This window comes from Taudactylus pleione, unplaced genomic scaffold (genome assembly GCF_031769625.1).
Source record: "Taudactylus pleione unplaced genomic scaffold, aTauple2 ptg000662l, whole genome shotgun sequence".
Classification (NCBI taxonomy): Eukaryota; Metazoa; Chordata; class Amphibia; order Anura; family Myobatrachidae; genus Taudactylus; species Taudactylus pleione.
In genome coordinates, this window is record NW_028285064.1 from 3387481 (window position 1) to 3404473 (window position 16993).

A 16993-nucleotide genomic window follows, 5' to 3' on the forward strand; every position below is an offset into this window, starting at 1 on the left:
AATGGGAGGCTGGGAGGACCTTTATATATACCCTTTTTAAGAATGAAATATGCCAACTTGTGATTATATTTTCCCAAATGACTTGTTCTGAACCCGGGCCGGGACCAATATCTTTGCGCGTGAAAGCGGTTATATTAGAGGCCTATTGGAGTGCGCCCATCATTATACTCCACTCTCTTATGGATAAATAAAACATACAAACAGATTAAATTTATAAATATTCTTAATTTTTTTTTTTTTTTCCCAAAAGGCAACAGAAAAGATGATCACCTTCATTTCCTATTAGCTCTTCGGTGAATTGAATTAAAAAAAGGAATTTACCAAATTCCCTTAAGCTGCAGATTTCGGGTCACTCCGTTTAATTGTATCGTGGGGAAAAAAACTTTATTGAAGGGTCATTGTAAAGAAAAAAAAGGGTACAACCAGGTGACCACTCCCCCCAGCACCAGTGTGTGTGACACGAGACGGGACACCACGCATAATGTGAGGCTGGAGATGGTGAATGCGGATGAGCCTCTGAGATGAGGTGATGGCACAGTGAGGACGACCCCAGCATTCTTACCTCGGATTGGTGTACCACCTGGTGAGGTAATTTGAATGCAAATAAGATTAGAAAGAAGCGGTTAGTAATAAGAAGAGGAGAGAAAGGGGTATTACTTGGTTACAGGGGTGGGGAGAAAGACTGATTAACCCCTTCATGGCACAGTGCTGCTGGCACTCGCGGCGATAAAGAGGTCATCTCATTCCGTTTCAAGCAGGACTGTATTAAAAGCAACAGGAACAATTACAATCGGGACCGGAGAGTAATAGAACACAGTAAGGTTTATGTAACATTACATGCAACACGTGCTGTAACACGCTACCTGTGTGGGACCAGGTGTTCGTTATGGATCACCTGTACATACCCAAGGGGAGATGTATCAAACATTCAAGAGAGAGAAAGTAAAGTTACCCATAGCAACCAATCCGCTCCTAGCTATCATTTTTATCTAGCACGTTCTATAAAATGACAGTTTGAAGTTGATTGGTTGCTAGGGGCAACTTCTTCACTTTCTCTCTCTTGAAGGTTCGATACATCTCCCCCATCGGTACAATCCTACCGCACAGCTCCAGCATCTAGCGGCAGAGTCACAGTCCTACTTACATGCGTAAGGGGGCAAATGGGGCAAGATCCAGCTGCTGAGTAGCCAGATCCCTTCTGGGGGCCCCGCTAACAAAATGATCCATAATGACATCAACAATTATAATCGTATTATTACTGGGCATTGGGGTTGCGGTCAATATTGAAGCGTGTGCTGCCAGCACAAAAGGGTTACAAGATCACTGTCAATCTGGACACAAGGGTAAAAAAAGGGCAATTTTGTGCTATAAACATCAACATACGATCGGTTGCTATGGGTTACAGCACATCTGTACTTTGTGCACCATGTTACGTAAGCCTTTTTGCACAGGGAGAGTACTGTAGGCTGTAGACAAGGCTGTTAGTGGTTTAGTTCACGTAATAAAATGTCTGTTATCGCACTTATTTCCAACGCACAAATATACATTATTTCTCTTTGCCCCAGATAAAACACTTCATTTCAATGCACAAGTACTAAAGCATATTAACCTTATAGTACAGACGAGTCAGCATTTAAGCGGCCTCTCCGAGTCCCACACTAACATTTCCCACAGGGTGGCTGGAATTTTTCGGCATCGCCAAGCCAATATTTACACGGAGCTCTTGCCAAAGCAATATCAAACTTTCTCTCCAACAGACGCCTCATACGAGGAGAACGGGAACGAAATGCAGTCGTCAAGGAAACAATACGATTGTGCCTTTCCTCGCTCTAAACCAGCCAAGTTCCCCCACAGTTCCCCCGTGCCAGGCATCCCCATCCAAAGCTCATTTTTAACCTGTGCACCGCCACAGAAATGCCGTTTTACAGCTGGCTGGCCGAGGGGCTCAAAGCCCATGCTGCAACGAGTGCGGTTGGAAGTGTGCCAACGATAATAAGGTTGGTGGTCACTGCCAAATACCGAATGAGTAAGAAGGACCTGGCTCTGCCCGTCTCTCTCCGAGCAGCAATGTATTAGGGAGGCTGCTGGTTGCTGAGCATTCTATGGTTATGCTGCTCCTGTATTAATACAATATACAGCCCAGCAGTATAAATATTGGCTTTAAAAGGAAAAATAATGTGAATCAATGAGCTGCCATGTGTGGCCCATGACCAACACCACCACAAAGTCTTTGATCAGCAAGTCCTGCAGCAACGCCTGTTGCTTCTAGCACTTATTACCCGCCCTGGTAGTGTTTATACATATTATGAGACACCCCCCCCTCAAATACAGCAACACAACCGATGCCAGCAATCACGTAATATGCCCAGCTCCTCCGGCCGCGGCTCCCCACCGCCGGCTTTTACGGCTGAACGTATAATAATGAAATCACTTTATTGGCTTGCCGTCCAGACAGCAGCCCAGAGCCCCTGGCATTTACATCTGTCTCGGGTCACCATAACAATCGCTTATGAGTGATGCCAGCACTGAAAAGGTTAAGTACAGGTTATGCATGATAAAATTTTTATATGTCATCTCGTCAAGCTTTAAATATCCAGTTGGATTTCAGGGTAAAGGCTGGATTATATCCGTCTTCAATTTAACCATCACTGGTACTATGAAGCATTCTTCTTTGCAGAGTGATCTCTTTTATTAGTGAGTGCCAAGGGGGGTAATGTCTAAATCCCCTTCACGGAGAGGACCCTGACGTCATCAGCCAGTGTCCAGCGTCATTCCCTACCATCCGAGGGGGTACATAACCTTGTGGCGAGCGCAACAAGCCGAGCCCCCGAGGGGACAACTTTCTTCTTTAGGTGGGGACAACTTTCGGTACTTGTGTACGTAAAGTACACAAGTACCATTTAAAACATTCATTGGGTTCTCTCTGTAAAGTAGACAAGTACCATTTAAAACATTCATTGGGTTCTCTCTGTAAAGTACCCTGACATTTTACAGGCTGTGGGGTCTAGTTACTAAGCAGTGTTATGAGACAGAGCGAAAAGTGATAAGTCTGTGATAAGGTGCCAGCCAATCAGCTCCCAACTGTCATTTTTCAAACACAGCCTGTGAGATGACAGTTGGGAGCTGATTGGCTGGCACCTTACAACTTTCTTATCACTTTTCACTCTGTCTCATTACACTGCTTAGTAAATAGACCCCTGTGTTTGAAATATGACAGCCAGTCGGCCAGTCGGTGGGTTGGTTGGTACTTTATCTTTCTCCACAGGGGAGATTTTTCACACCTTGGAGAAAGATAAAGTGGAGAATTTGCCCAAAGCTTCTAACTGTCATTTATTTAGCACAGTCCATAACATAAGTTAGAGGCTGATTGGTCGCTTTGGGCAACCAATCCACTGATCTCCCTCCAAGGCCTGATGCATCTCCCCCTTAATGAGAATACTGTCTTACTCCTGCTATACAGGCCAGCAACGTCTACTGTTACACGCAGAGATGGATGTCTGGATTTAGCAAACTCTTATATTCTGACATACTGCAGAGATTCGCTGGCGGTAAGATGCCAATTGTCCCCGATTCGCCTGTATATGCGCTTCTACGCCAAACTGAGTAGATCAGAAGTAAAGAAGTTTTATTATTTAACTATTTCTTTAACTTTTTTTTCAAAAAACAATTTCTGCGACATCTGAATCACAGCCAGCCTGAATAGCGACCAGGTATTTTTGGCGCTGCATACAACCCTGTGCTAATTTATATCTACAGCTGATCACAGTACCCGGGGCGATAAGGCCCCCAAGGCCAGAGAAAAGTATGGGCCTAATCAGTCTAGCTAAGTGGCTAATTCTGAGTTGGACACATCCAGGTCTTTTGGCGGTGGCTCGTCTGTAGCGTCATTATACAAATGCAGCTACAAGTCCTTCCCCTGTGTGGTGGATTGTGCAACTTTTAGTACCTGTAGATGCTGAAATACAGAATGGAGCGTCGTAAAGTTGGGTACACACCTTATGGTGCCGCGACCCAGGGATGTGACGTAACGATACATTGCCTTGCTGTACACCCTGCACAATCCACCGTACAATGGTGCAATGTATCGTTACATTCTGCATCGCATCGCCCGTGGAATCGTCCCATCTGATGTGCAGCACAGCAGATGGGCCGATTCAGTGAAAGGTTGCCGGGAACGACAGATCGGGCATACACACTATGCGGTATGTATAATTCACCAACCCATTCTATGCCGGAACTATATATCTGACGATAGATTGTATAGCGTTTACCCAGCATTAGAGGCACCATCAAAACTTGCACTGGCCCTGTGGCCGGTGGTGCAGTCTCTCTGACAGAGTACGGCCTCCTACGCAAGCACCTGAGCGTCTGTGCACGCAAGACTTTGACGACATGCCTGTGATACACAAATAATACGCCCATAAGATGGACCAATCCCTGTGCGAGCATTAAGCCACCTCCCTGTTACTGCCCTTAACCACCCACTACATTTTTGAGACCGATTGGTCTGATGTTACTAAACAATAAACTCCTCATTTTGCAGCAAAGCTTTCTGTTGCGCTTTGGATAGTAATAAATCTAGCACCTTTACCATGTATTTTGTACACTGTAACCGTTTGTGGCGTTTATACCCATCTACGATTAGGAAGCAGATCTCCGTCTGACATACAAGATAACAGAGAACAACAGCTTGTCGTCCTCTGCATAGCAAGTGTATATAGATTGTCGAACGTCAAGTTCTTTCAAGGTAGGGAAAGTTTTACATAGGAGAGTGAATGGTGTCAGCAGCTCATTAATATAGGCCAACTTGTATGTGAGCTCAGCCGTCCTTTAATTCATCAGCCTTTTCCGTCAGACACTTCTGCATTCATGACATATCTGGGAATTCAGCGTGTGCCGCAAAGTGTGAGACAAGCCTGTGGAATTAGCAGTGTTATTTCAGGACACAGAGGAAGAAGGCAGATTATCCAAGCACTTTACATTGATTCCCAGAATTCACCAGGCATCCCATGCCCTGCAGCCCATCGCTAGCACTGGCAATAATACGTATACAAATGGGAAACTCAACCCCATTACTACAAAGCCGTTATCCCAGCTCCAAGCAGCTATAACAGCTGCAGGGGCAATAATACAGATTATCTAACCTTCCCCCAAATTGACCAAACTCTGTCCAGACTGGAGACATGGGGTCACCATCAAGGAGTATAATAAGTATTACCCCAAGGTGTTGATAGTATTTTTCCGAGGGTATCTGCTGGGTACAAAGGAGGCTTTTATTGCCACAAAAAAAACTGACCAGTAATCACAAAACCCATGTAGAAAAACCAAGCATGTAATCTAGCACTTTCCGGGATATCGCAGCCGGTACAGCCTTGCACCGTGAGTGAGGTCTCATGTTACACTCGCCAAGCAAGCGTTACATTGGAAACGGCAAATCCATCTGAAGATTGGGGCCCACAGCTACTCTCAGCACTGGAAGCGTAATATTCACTGCTAACAATTTCACCACACAACCGCCATCACTGCCTAAAGGATCTAATTCATGTTTGTACGCAATTGCCATTTTTTTTTTTTACGCTTCAGAACTGCTAATCTTAGCAAGTGAAGTTGCCGCCCAGAAAGGAAGATGGACACCCACTGGAGCCATCGATAACTGATTCACAACTGCGTACACATACGCTGACTATACGGAAGAATGAGGAACATCGACTGCTATGGATACACAGACTGGCTGCCGCAGTAGCGACGCCATGTTTCACTACATACACGATCACAGCTGACAGCAGATATGTACCCCGTAAACAGCCATGATACGCCTGCGTATTTCTAACCACTCCCCGTTGACACCTCCAAACGATCCCTTTCTGTCAATCACTCACTACCTCCTCACTACGAGCAACACTGCAAAGGTAACTTGACGCATGGACAGTGCGATCGCACGATAATCGCTGATTTGCGTGGACATCGGTATTGCGTACAAACATGAATCGGGCCCAATCTTGTGAGGGCCTCTCAGGGTGGGTGGAGCTGGTCTCACCATAAAGTCCTGCATGATACATAGTAAGGTATTAATCTGCTGTATTTTTCAAGGTTGGACTCCTCTCCTGGAATCCTGAAGATGTGCCCACGGAGGGTGCAGGAAGGGTCTGTGCGTCAGAGGAAAGGAAGCCGCCACTTTCCGTGTTTAGTTCTGCAGAACTTCACAAATGCGCAGAGGGAATGTATTTGACTCAGGAACAAGCAGCCCAGCAGTACCGCCAGGACCTACTTTAATTACATGATATTTACATAAAGGTTTCATTTAGAATATGAAGAGATCCTGCCTCAGATGTTGCATGGACCCACTACAGACTCAGTGTAATAGGACAGGACCAGAGACCATCTCTTGCCCGGCCTCTGGCTAATGGCAAGTAAGCACACGGATTGCATATTTTGTCGCGCTTGTGGAGCCTGTGAAGAACTAATGCACCATAGTCCTCATCGCTCTATTGTTAGACGTTATTAATATGATGGTAATTCTTTTTTTTTTTTTTCCTACTGTTCAAAGCCTTTTGTATGTCCACTATATCAGGTGTTTCCCATTCGCTCCATTGTCATTCTCAAGGCCTTTGTTCAATGACAGAGAATCTCTTTGAGTTCTCAGCAAAGCTACAGGGCAGAATGCCGACATTGAGTGGAGTCAAGTACTCTATAACCAGGCAGGCTTACCACGATGTTCATTCAATAAAATAAAACACTATTAACGAGCCTGAGAATGTAATTGTAACGCAATTCACTAAGATCCACTCAGTGTAGGTCTGGCCTCATGAATATCAGTCATTGATTAGATGCTAGCTCACTGACTGACTGTGTGGAGGTACAGCCCACAAAATGGCTGCCTCCACTGTGTGGGTGACAGGACCCAAAATCTAAAGACCAACGTTTCTCTATTCTTGGTTCATGTTCAGACATGTGATAAGTATGTAGTGTTATCTGCACAAGGCACAGTGTATGTAGGAGACGTGATTAGTGTTATCTGTACAAGGCACAGTGTGTTTAGGAGACATGATTAGTATGTAGTGTAATCTGTTCCAGGCATGGTGCATGTGGCAGGCATGTGATTAGTATGTAGTTTTATCTGTACAAGGCACAGTGTATGTAGGAGACATGATTAGTATGTGGTGTAATCTGTTCCAGGCATGGTGCATGTGGCAGGCATGTGATTAGTATATAATGTCAGCTGTACCATGCATGGTGTATGTGGCAGGCAAGTGATAAGTATGTAGTGTTATCCATACCAGACCTGGTGTAAGTATTAGACGTGTGATTAGTATGTAATGTTATCTGTACCAGGCACTGTGTATGTAAAATACATGTATGTTGTATTATCTGTATTAGGCATGGTGTATGTAGGAGACATGAGATAGGTATGTAGTGCTATCTGTACCAGGCACTGTGTATGTAAAATACATGTATGTAGTATTATCTGTATTAGGCATGGTGTATGTATTAGACATGTGATTAGTATGTGATGTTATCTGTACCAGGCACTGTGTATGTAAAATACATGTATGTAGTATTATCTGTATTAGGCATGGTGTATGTATTAGACATGTGATTAGTATGTGATGTTATCTGTACCAGGCACTGTGTATGTAAAATACATGTATGTAGTATTATCTGTATTAGGCATGGTGTATGTAGGAGACATGCTATAGGTATGTAGTGCTATCTGTACCAGGTAGGACTTATCTGAGAGATATGTGATACATTCCCCAATCTGTCTCTGCCCTGGATACAGACAATGGGCAGCTCCCAGCGGTATAGACCTAACACTGCGCCGGAAATCACCACCAACTACACCGCGTTATTCTGTCAGACTGGATAAACGCAGACTTTGTTTGGCCCCATAGTTCTGGATGATGAAGTGTTGCTCACTGATTTTTGATTTATGTTATGTTTTTATAAAGATTAAGATAAATTACAAACTGCATTTACAAGAGATCATGCTGAATTTAAACAATTCCTTCATCAAGGGTCAAAGTATCTTCAGAGAGGACGAGAAGTCTACGCTGTGTAACATAACATTATATCCCATTATTTCTGACAGGCAGTGACATCCTAATGTCTCTCTGCAAGGCTCATGTTCCAAGTGAGACATAGGAACCTTTATATTATTATGCATTATTGTTACCAGTAAAGGGTTTGGTCCTTTTTTTTTTTTTTTTTTTTTACCACCTCACACTCATTCTCAAATGCATCTTGAAACCTGTACAAGAGGGCAAAATAACATGACTATCTGGATTTTGGTGTGACACTCCAGATTAATAGAGCACAAAAGGGGTGGAATCAACACAAAAGTGGGCGGAGGATTCAAGAAAAAAAAATTGTGCATATGGAGGAAGTTTTGGTGCACATCGGGGGGAGCTGAATTTGCCCGGATTCAACAAGGAAATGGGAGGTTTGCATGACCTCACTACAGATAAATCCATGGGAGGACAGATTCCATCTAGGCCCATTCAGATCTACTGCAGAGGGCCGGATGGCCGGGCGGAATTGTATAATATTTCATAATAATTTGCAGTCAGCAGTAACATTTATTCCAGATTGTTCTTGATGTTCACTGCAACAAATGTATGTAAATGCCGATGCAATAGGCTTATTTTAGTATGTCTGCATAAAGAATGCATGATTTGTACAGCACAAAATTATTGTTTTCAAAATAAGTACTTGAATATGAAATGTTCCCTTTAACATTGCTGATGTTCCAGGGTATTCAATGGGAACAATACTTGTATTGATAGTTTTCATTTATTACTGTTGATCTCATGTCACTATGAGTTTTATTTATCATGTATACTTTGTACAGTCGACCGCTTACAGCCGTCAGTTCATCTGTCCCTGAATTAAGCACTCTCATTGCCTACATTGCAGCTTGATATAGGTGTAGAAGGAACTTGTTCAGCTACACATCAGTGAGTTTACCGAAAGCCCAGGTTAATACAGTCCTGTAAGTGGGAAACACTGTACCAGACGGGGGTCTTCCTAATGGAACGGACATGCATATGTAAAGTGTGATTAGCCTTGGTAAGGTTGAAGTCACACAGATGCAGCAAAAGGAGGGATCCAGCCATGAACACGATATCTGACAGAACTTTAATAGGATTTCACCAGCTACACTGGTATAATATATAGGATTTGGAATGATAAAATTTACTTTTCAATTAAGACAATAGCGAATTGCAGAACGCGCTGAGAAGCAAGGACAGTGGAGACCTCATTAGTAATCACTGTCTGCTAACAACTGGTAACAAGACAACTATTGCTTGTTAAAGAACAGGGAACGTATGACTGAAGTTTTCATGGAAAACAATGATAATGACCTCCGTCCCATTGTGAGTTTTTTTGCAAGTACAAAATATAATACAAACAATGTATTCTCAGGGCCGGATTAAAGGGCGGACGTCCCGGGGCCCCCACACCCACCAGGGGTTAAAGTGGTCCGGAACAGGAAACGGAACCAGTTCCGCCTCGTCCGGCCCATCTAACCTCGATGCCGCAGGGAGGCTCCATTAGCCGGGCGTCCACTGAGATTTTGTTACCAGCAGACGCCCGGCTAACTCCCCGCAGTGCCAGCCGGAGGCTAGCGGTAGTGGCCAGATCCCCTTCCGTTTCTGTACCATGAGGTCATCAGTTACTGTCCAACGTCATTCCCTACCATCCACGTGGGCATAGAGGAGGAATATAATCTTGTGATGAGTGAAGTCACTCACGTCACTTCCAGGTACAAAAATAGAAGGGGAAATATAACTTACCCGAGGCTGGAGCTCACACCTGAGCTCAGGCTTCCGGCTCCCGCAGTGCACTATGGGAGAGACATCATGGGCTGCTCCTCTCCCATAGTTCCGAGGGGCGGCCAGCCGGACAAACGCGAGAGCGGGGCTTAAGGCAAGTATTGTGTTTTTTTTATTCGTATAAGCGGCTTCACTACAGGGAGCACTACTACAGAGGGTACTACTTCTGAGGGCACTACTTCTGGGGCACTACTTCTGGTGGCATTACTATTAGGGGGCACTACTTCTGGGGGCATTACTGCTAGGGCATTATTATTGTGGGCACTACTACTGGGGGCTCTCCGACAGGGGCACTATTTCTGGGGGCACTACTACAGGGGGCATCACTATTGGGGGCTACTATTACAGGGGACATTACTATTGAGGGCGCTACTATTGGGGGCACTAATACAGGGGGAATTGCATAGTGGTCACTACTACTGTGGGCTCTGCATAAGGGGCACTCACTGTGGGCACTGCCACTACTAGGGGCACCACTAATGGGGGCACTGCATAAGGGGCACTACCACTACTGGGTTCACTGCATAAGGGGTACTACTGCTGTGGGCATTGTATAAGAGATACTACTACTGTGGGCATTATGTGTATTAGGGACACTACTGCTATGGGCATTGTGTATAAGGGGCACTACTATGTGCACTGTGTAAAAGGGGCACTACTGTGTGTCACCAGGGCTGCCATCAGAAATCGTGGGGCCCGGTACTGACAAAATAGGCAGGGTCCCCTGGGCGATGGCGCAGAGGGGGGCGGAGCCATGTATAATGTGGGTGGAGTTACCCTGTGGGGTGGGACTTCAATTGGTGATTAAACCAGTTTAAAAATTCTCAAAGTTTGGGGTCGGGAAGGAAGGATAGACGTGGGGACACACGGCTGGGAAGCCTGGTCTGGGAAGGCACAGAAAAGGCTAAGCTGGGGGTGCACAGGGCAGGGAAGGCTGGACCTTAATTGGGGGGCACAGGGCAGGGAAAGCTGGCTGGACTAGAGGGGGGCAGGGCAGGGAAGGCTGGACTGGGAAGAGGGGACAAGGCAGAAAAGACTGTCTGGATTAGAGGGCACAGGGCAGGGAAGGATGGCTGGATTAGAGTGCACAGGGCAGGAAAGGCTGGCTGGACTGGGGGGGGGGCACAAGGCAGAGAAGGCTGTCTGGACAAGGGGAGCACAGGGCAGGCGAAGGCTGGCTGGAGTAGAGGGTTAGGGTAGGGAAGGCCAGCTGCACTAGGTGAAGGTGCATAAGGCAGAGATTATGAGTCCTACCTTGTTTGCCAGCATCAGCGGGCCCGGGAGACAGCGGCGCAGATATACAATGGCAGCCTGGGAAAAACAGCGCAGCGCTGCCGGCGGTCTTTCAAATAAGGCGTTGGCCGCGAGCCAATCACAGCTCGCGTACCAGCAGCCAATCAGGAGCGGCCATTGCGGCCACTCCTGATTGGTCGCCGGTCCGCGAGCTGTAATGCTTGCGGATGGTGCCAAGTTTCTCCCAGGCTGCCGAAGCCTGATTCTTCACATCTTCTGCCCTGCTGTCACCGGGTCCCCGCTCTCTCCGGGCCCGGGACTCCAGGCCCGGCAGACCCCCCCTGATGGCGGCCCTGGTCATAACATGAATAAGGGCCACTAGTACTATACGGTGTAAAGTGAATCAGGGGCACTATGTGCGGTGTAATGTGGATAAGATTGTGCAACTGGTGAGTAATATTTAATGTGGGTGCCTATATGTGTTTTTTTTCCCTGTGGGTGTATAGTGTGTGTTTTTTTCATGTGGAGCCCATGGGCCCCTTTTCATAATGAGACATAACCCCTTTCGCACTCACTTAAAGGGTGTTGTCCTCCTTTCAGTATTTAACAAACAGCACTCAGCTTAGCTTATCGCTGTTTGTCAATGTACCGCTTACGAGCGATACAGTTCCCATTGCGCATATCCCCATTTCTTCCATATTTAATAGAGGCCCCCACATGTTTGTTGCCCAGGGGCACCCACAGAGCTTAATCCAGCCCTGTGTATTCTGATTATGCTTCTGTGGATTAGAGACCTGCTCTTTCTATGGCTGTGTTTTATTAAAGTTCTGCCCTCATTCCAGCCTGTGGAAAGGCCCAGTATCCAAGGAGCCAGAGGTGCACTTCTGATTATATTAGACTCCTACTCCAGCATTAACTATTTCTAATAATCATCATCAATTGTTTGGGTGAATGAGTGACCAGGACTAGCCGTCTCTGTATAATCTCTACTGCAAATAGAGGATGTCTTCTCTACTGTCTACTATAAACTAGTGTTGCCTTCTGTACGGTCTGCTCAACATGGGTGATGTCTTCTCTACTGTCTACTCAACATGGGTGATGTCTTCTCTACTGTCTACTATAAACTAGTGATGTCTTCTCTACTGTCTACTCAACATGGGTGATTTCTTTTCTACTGTCTACTATAAACCAGTGATGTCTTCTCTACTGTCTACTCAACATGGGTGATGTCTTCTGCACTGTCTACTGAATACGGGTGATGTCTTCTGCACGGTCTACTGTATACGGGTGATGTCTTCTGCACTGTCTACTGAATATCGGTGATATCTTCTGCACTGTCTACTATACACAGGTGATGTCTTCTGCACTGCCCACTGAACACGGGTGAGGTCTTCTTGTCTTCTGATGCCTTTTGTAGTGTCTAATAAAAAATAATGATGACCTTATTTACTGTGCAATGAAAATGGGTGTATATACACTCTACTAAAAACAGATGTTGTCTTATGTACTGTCTAATGAATACTGGTGAGCTCTTCTGTATAGTCGACTGGAAACAGGTGATGTCTCTTTTCTGAAATCCGGAAACTTTGTACACTTAAGGTGGGTAGACACCAGGCAGATCTCTCTGCTGACCCACCGTTGCGCCGTCAGAGCGGCCGATCTAGTAAACTATACACACTTACCGATCGGCTGCTTGATGTGGCAGCGCTGACATCACAACTGGGCAGGCATTTGAATTTGCCCGACCAGTTGAGCTGTCAGTCACCGGCGGTCCCTGCAGCATGTGTACGGGCAGTCGGCTGACTGCCCGTACACACAGCAAGTTGCGCCAATATATCTGCAGATATATCGGCCATCCGCTGTGCTGCAGAGCAGATATGATATGTCTGTGAGCTATGTTATTCACAGATATATCGTGGGTACACACCCGCCGACCCACTCTCGATATATAGCCCAGTGTGTACCCAGCTTTAATCTGGCCTCAAACATCTCATATCCAGATATCTTAATCTGTGTTCAATAATGGTCAGACACGTAAGCAGCCAAAGTAAACGTTGTCTGATGAACAAATCTCATTGGTGCTCCGTAGTGAGGGCAGCAGATGGCCGCGCACACCGACCGATCGCAGTCACTGCATCTTCAGCCACAAGCGACTGAAAATGAGTCGTCACTGGTTGATACAAGCACCAGTTTTGTACCCACATGACTTTTGAATGTTGACTGCAAAAATTTATACGACAACTATAAAATGAAAAAAATCATAAATCTTTTAATAAAAAATAGCATTATATGAGTAGACCGTCCATAAACCTCAGGCTCCGACAAACCAGTAAAGCTCCCAGTGACTTGGAGTTAGCGGGAGACATTATATGAGTAGACCGGCCATAAACCGCAGGCTCCGACTAACTAGTAAAGCTCCCAGTGACTTGGAGTTAGTGGGAGACAATAGACCGTCAGATGACAAACCCAACCAAACCATTTCATTCACAGCGTTAATTGTTGTGTTGACACGAGAGATTAGAAAGATAACAGTGCCCTTTCTTACCCAGGCTCCCGTCCTGCTGCATAATGCTGTTAAAAATAATTAACAAGGGTGATATTTTCTTTGCATATAAACACCGCAAGATTACGACCTGTTGGCGGGAGAGGGAAGCTGAAAGGTCACAGCCATTTCCCCATAATAGCAGAATTTCTAAATGTAATTAGCCCCCCTCCCTTATAGCCAGTGTTCTGAGCGCAGCCCCAATCTAGGTGTCTGAATCTGTTCAGTAATTACACAGACTGACCATAATAAAGTTTGTCAAAGGGAGATAGAAGCAGCAGCGCTGACCTTTACACGTAGATTAAAAAAAAACAAAAAAAAAAACACAACAACGTTGGACAGAAAGTAAAAGATATTGTACTGGAGGATGCGATAATGCACGAGACGTGAGACATGACATCCAGTGGAGATAACTGCTTGTGTCTTTATTATCTAACACTTCAGTGGAGATTGTAGGCATATAATCAAGATAATACAGACAATATTAAGCAGCGATACCGCGGGATAAAGCAAAACAGTAACCTCATCACTGGCAATACGGCCCATAACACAAGTCTGTCTCCAGATGTGTCTCATTCAGGTCTCCTCTGTGGTAGGACCACCAGGATTTTGGACTATAAGAGGTGTGGCTAGTGATTATATAATCATATGGCGCCCTAGGGGTTCGCAGCTCCTTACAGAGTATACAAACAGGAACAGTATGAACAAAAGAAGATAAAAGGACATACAGTATAGAACATAGCAGAACATGGACAAGGATTGCTGCATCATCATGAGAGCTTACAGTCTGGATGGGGTGGTGCTTGAGCTGACCACAAATACTAAGGGGAAGATTTACTAAAGCTTCTAAAAATTAAAAGTGGGGATTAGCCATTGCAACCAATCAGATGCTAGTTATCATTTCTCTATTGCCTCCTAGAAAATCATATTTAGAAGCTGATTGGATGCTATGGGCAAAGTCACCAATTTTCATTTTTGAAGCTTTAGTATATGTACCCTTAGGAGTAAAACAGCATGTAGAACAGCAGTGCGCATGTCAAGCCCTATGCTCTGGTGTAAACCGCATTAGAACTTAGGCCCATATTCAATTAGTTTCGCGTACGCAATAGAGTTTCGCCTGCCGGAGTTTCGCCTACATCGTGTATTTTAGCCGAGGAAACTTATTGCGCGCGTACTCGCGATTCGCCCTATTCAATTCCAAAAGACATGAAAACAGAGACACGCGAAGTCAGAACAGGCGAAAAGTGGTGTCTGAATCGGGGAAATCAGCCTGAACCCCCCCCCCCAAAAATGCGTAAACATTGGGGAACAATGTAGTAGTGCCGGATTAGCCCTAATGAAACAGTTTGGGGTACTTAAGGTCGCACAACTGCCTCTAATTAGTGTCTTTGCACAAGTGGCATAAAGCAGTATTTTTAGGAGACAATAAGCAGTCCTGTCAAATTTGGGGGATCTGAAAATGAGTGCAAGCATATTTAAAAGTTGCTAAAGTAAAGTTATAAGAAACGTAAAAAAACGCACCTTCAGCAAACACCTGCAATCAAAAAAACACCTCACCCATACTTGCAGACCCACCAAAAGTTTATTTCACTACTTTTTATGTTTGTACCCCCACTTTGCACTTTATTGACCCTTTTTTTGGTGTGTTCCTCACTTTTTTTTACGCATTTATCCTTTGGGGGGCTGTCCCAAGGGTGCTGAGTGGTTTCCCCGCCGTTGCACCCCAAAATAGCGATTTTGCACTTTTTTTTTCTCCACCTATTCAGAGGCGAATCTTTTTCGTCTATTACATTGCATTGCGTTTTCGCATACGTGAAAAGTGTTTGCAACTGAATACGGAGATAAGTTTCCGACTGGCGAAAAGTCGAAATCGGCGATACTTATTCGCAGATCTCGGCTTTTCGCTTCTAATTGAATACGGCCCTTAGTCAGGAAGGGAATGGGGGTAGAAGTTTGAATGCACCAGCCTTTACCGTAAGCACAGTGGAGAGGATAGCCAGAAACACAGTTGAATAAAATGAGTTAATACAACACCTGTACTTGTCACTAATTACTGTACTTTATGAGGTATGACTCCTCCAAACATCTGACCTATGAAGTGGGAGAAGTAGGACTGCGAGGGTGCACCGCCATGGGGCGTCGCCAAGAAGGTGTGTGGTGATATAACCATGCTCAGAGTGTGACATCAACTTGGGGTGGGACCACCTTGTAAAGTGCCTGGCAACCCCCAACCGGTCTCCCCTTAGATACTCGTACTTGCCGCACGCACACCTCAACCAACAATTGGGTGAAAATCCTCACAGATGAAGGGGCTATCCCCTAAAATCATAACTACCCCACCTAAACTGGGGCAGTTGTGAGGTATGGAGTATAGAACGGCTACACTACTAGCCCCACACTTATCCACATGCCACTGAGATGTAAACTCAACCATAGACGCAGCCATAATGGCACCCATGTGAAGGCAGCAGACACTTCATGCACCGTACCTGAGCGGAGCTGCTTAATCCTCCCATTACTAGTTGCCGTGTCCACGGGGAGGAAATCTTTGTACCAGGAGATTTCCGGGTCTGGGTTCCCGCTAGCAGCACAGAGCATGGTGGCCGTACGAGTCTTCTCCACCACCTTGAGCTGGGGTGCCATGTCAATAATGGGGAATCCATGGGGCAGCTGCTCTTCTGCAAAACAAATGGAAAGGTTTTCATTATTCTCCTAATAACTCCCATGCATAATGGGCATTATTCATGTGTCTCTACGTCTTATCGGTCTAATTAGAGCAGTCTGCATCTCCATGGCAGCACTCTAACATATAACATCTTAGGAGAAAAGCTATTAATCATTACTTGCATAGACTTTATTCCAGCCTGGCAGGAGTGATAGTGCTTTCCCTCCGTCACACAGCCAAAGTCAAAGGTTATTTTAGCTATTAGAAACAGCAGAGAACCCATTTCACTAGAATCTCCTCTATCGCACTAATACAAGGTAGAGGAAACCGGCGCCGTGCACATTATATATTTAATCTGAAGTAAATGGTGGGTGCTTTCTTGTAATCAGTATATAATGTTTTCTGCGTTCGCCTCCAGTAACTAAATGCTGTATAATTCCCTTTTGGTGAGATCTGGCGTATGGTGCGGTTCCTGCGCGGCAGCAAATAGGTGCCTGTGTTCTTAGATTTATGGAGAAAAGACATTTAGCATTCCCGAGTTCTATTTACACATTAGTATAAACACCCTCAGGACTGAATAATTTACCGCCTCCCTGGTATCAAAACCTTTTAAAGGGAAATGCAAATGCATAGGTCAGTGAGACTACAACAATATAAAAAGACATGTACTAACAACCTTCAACTTGTAACATAAAAGATGCAAATATACATAAACTAAAT

The 16993-nt window shown here is 45.2% G+C and overlaps 1 protein-coding gene across 17 annotated transcripts in view; it reads right to left on the reverse strand.

Annotated features, from left to right (window-relative positions):
• Nucleotides 1-16993, reverse strand: part of LOC148478344 (receptor-type tyrosine-protein phosphatase F-like) — a 944179-nt gene that overhangs the window by 53498 nt on the left and 873688 nt on the right. For 10 of the 17 annotated variants that reach the window (XM_088455652.1, XM_088455646.1, XM_088455647.1 and 7 more), the window contains 2 exons: nucleotides 16098-16286; nucleotides 563-580 (listed from right to left, as the gene is read on the reverse strand). In XM_088455652.1, coding sequence (XP_088311778.1) covers nucleotides 563-580; nucleotides 16098-16286 — 207 coding nt within the window. The remainder of the gene's footprint in view (nucleotides 1-562; nucleotides 581-16097; nucleotides 16287-16993) is intronic. The other 7 variants (XM_088455649.1, XM_088455645.1, XM_088455655.1 and 4 more) reach the window with 1 other exon arrangement.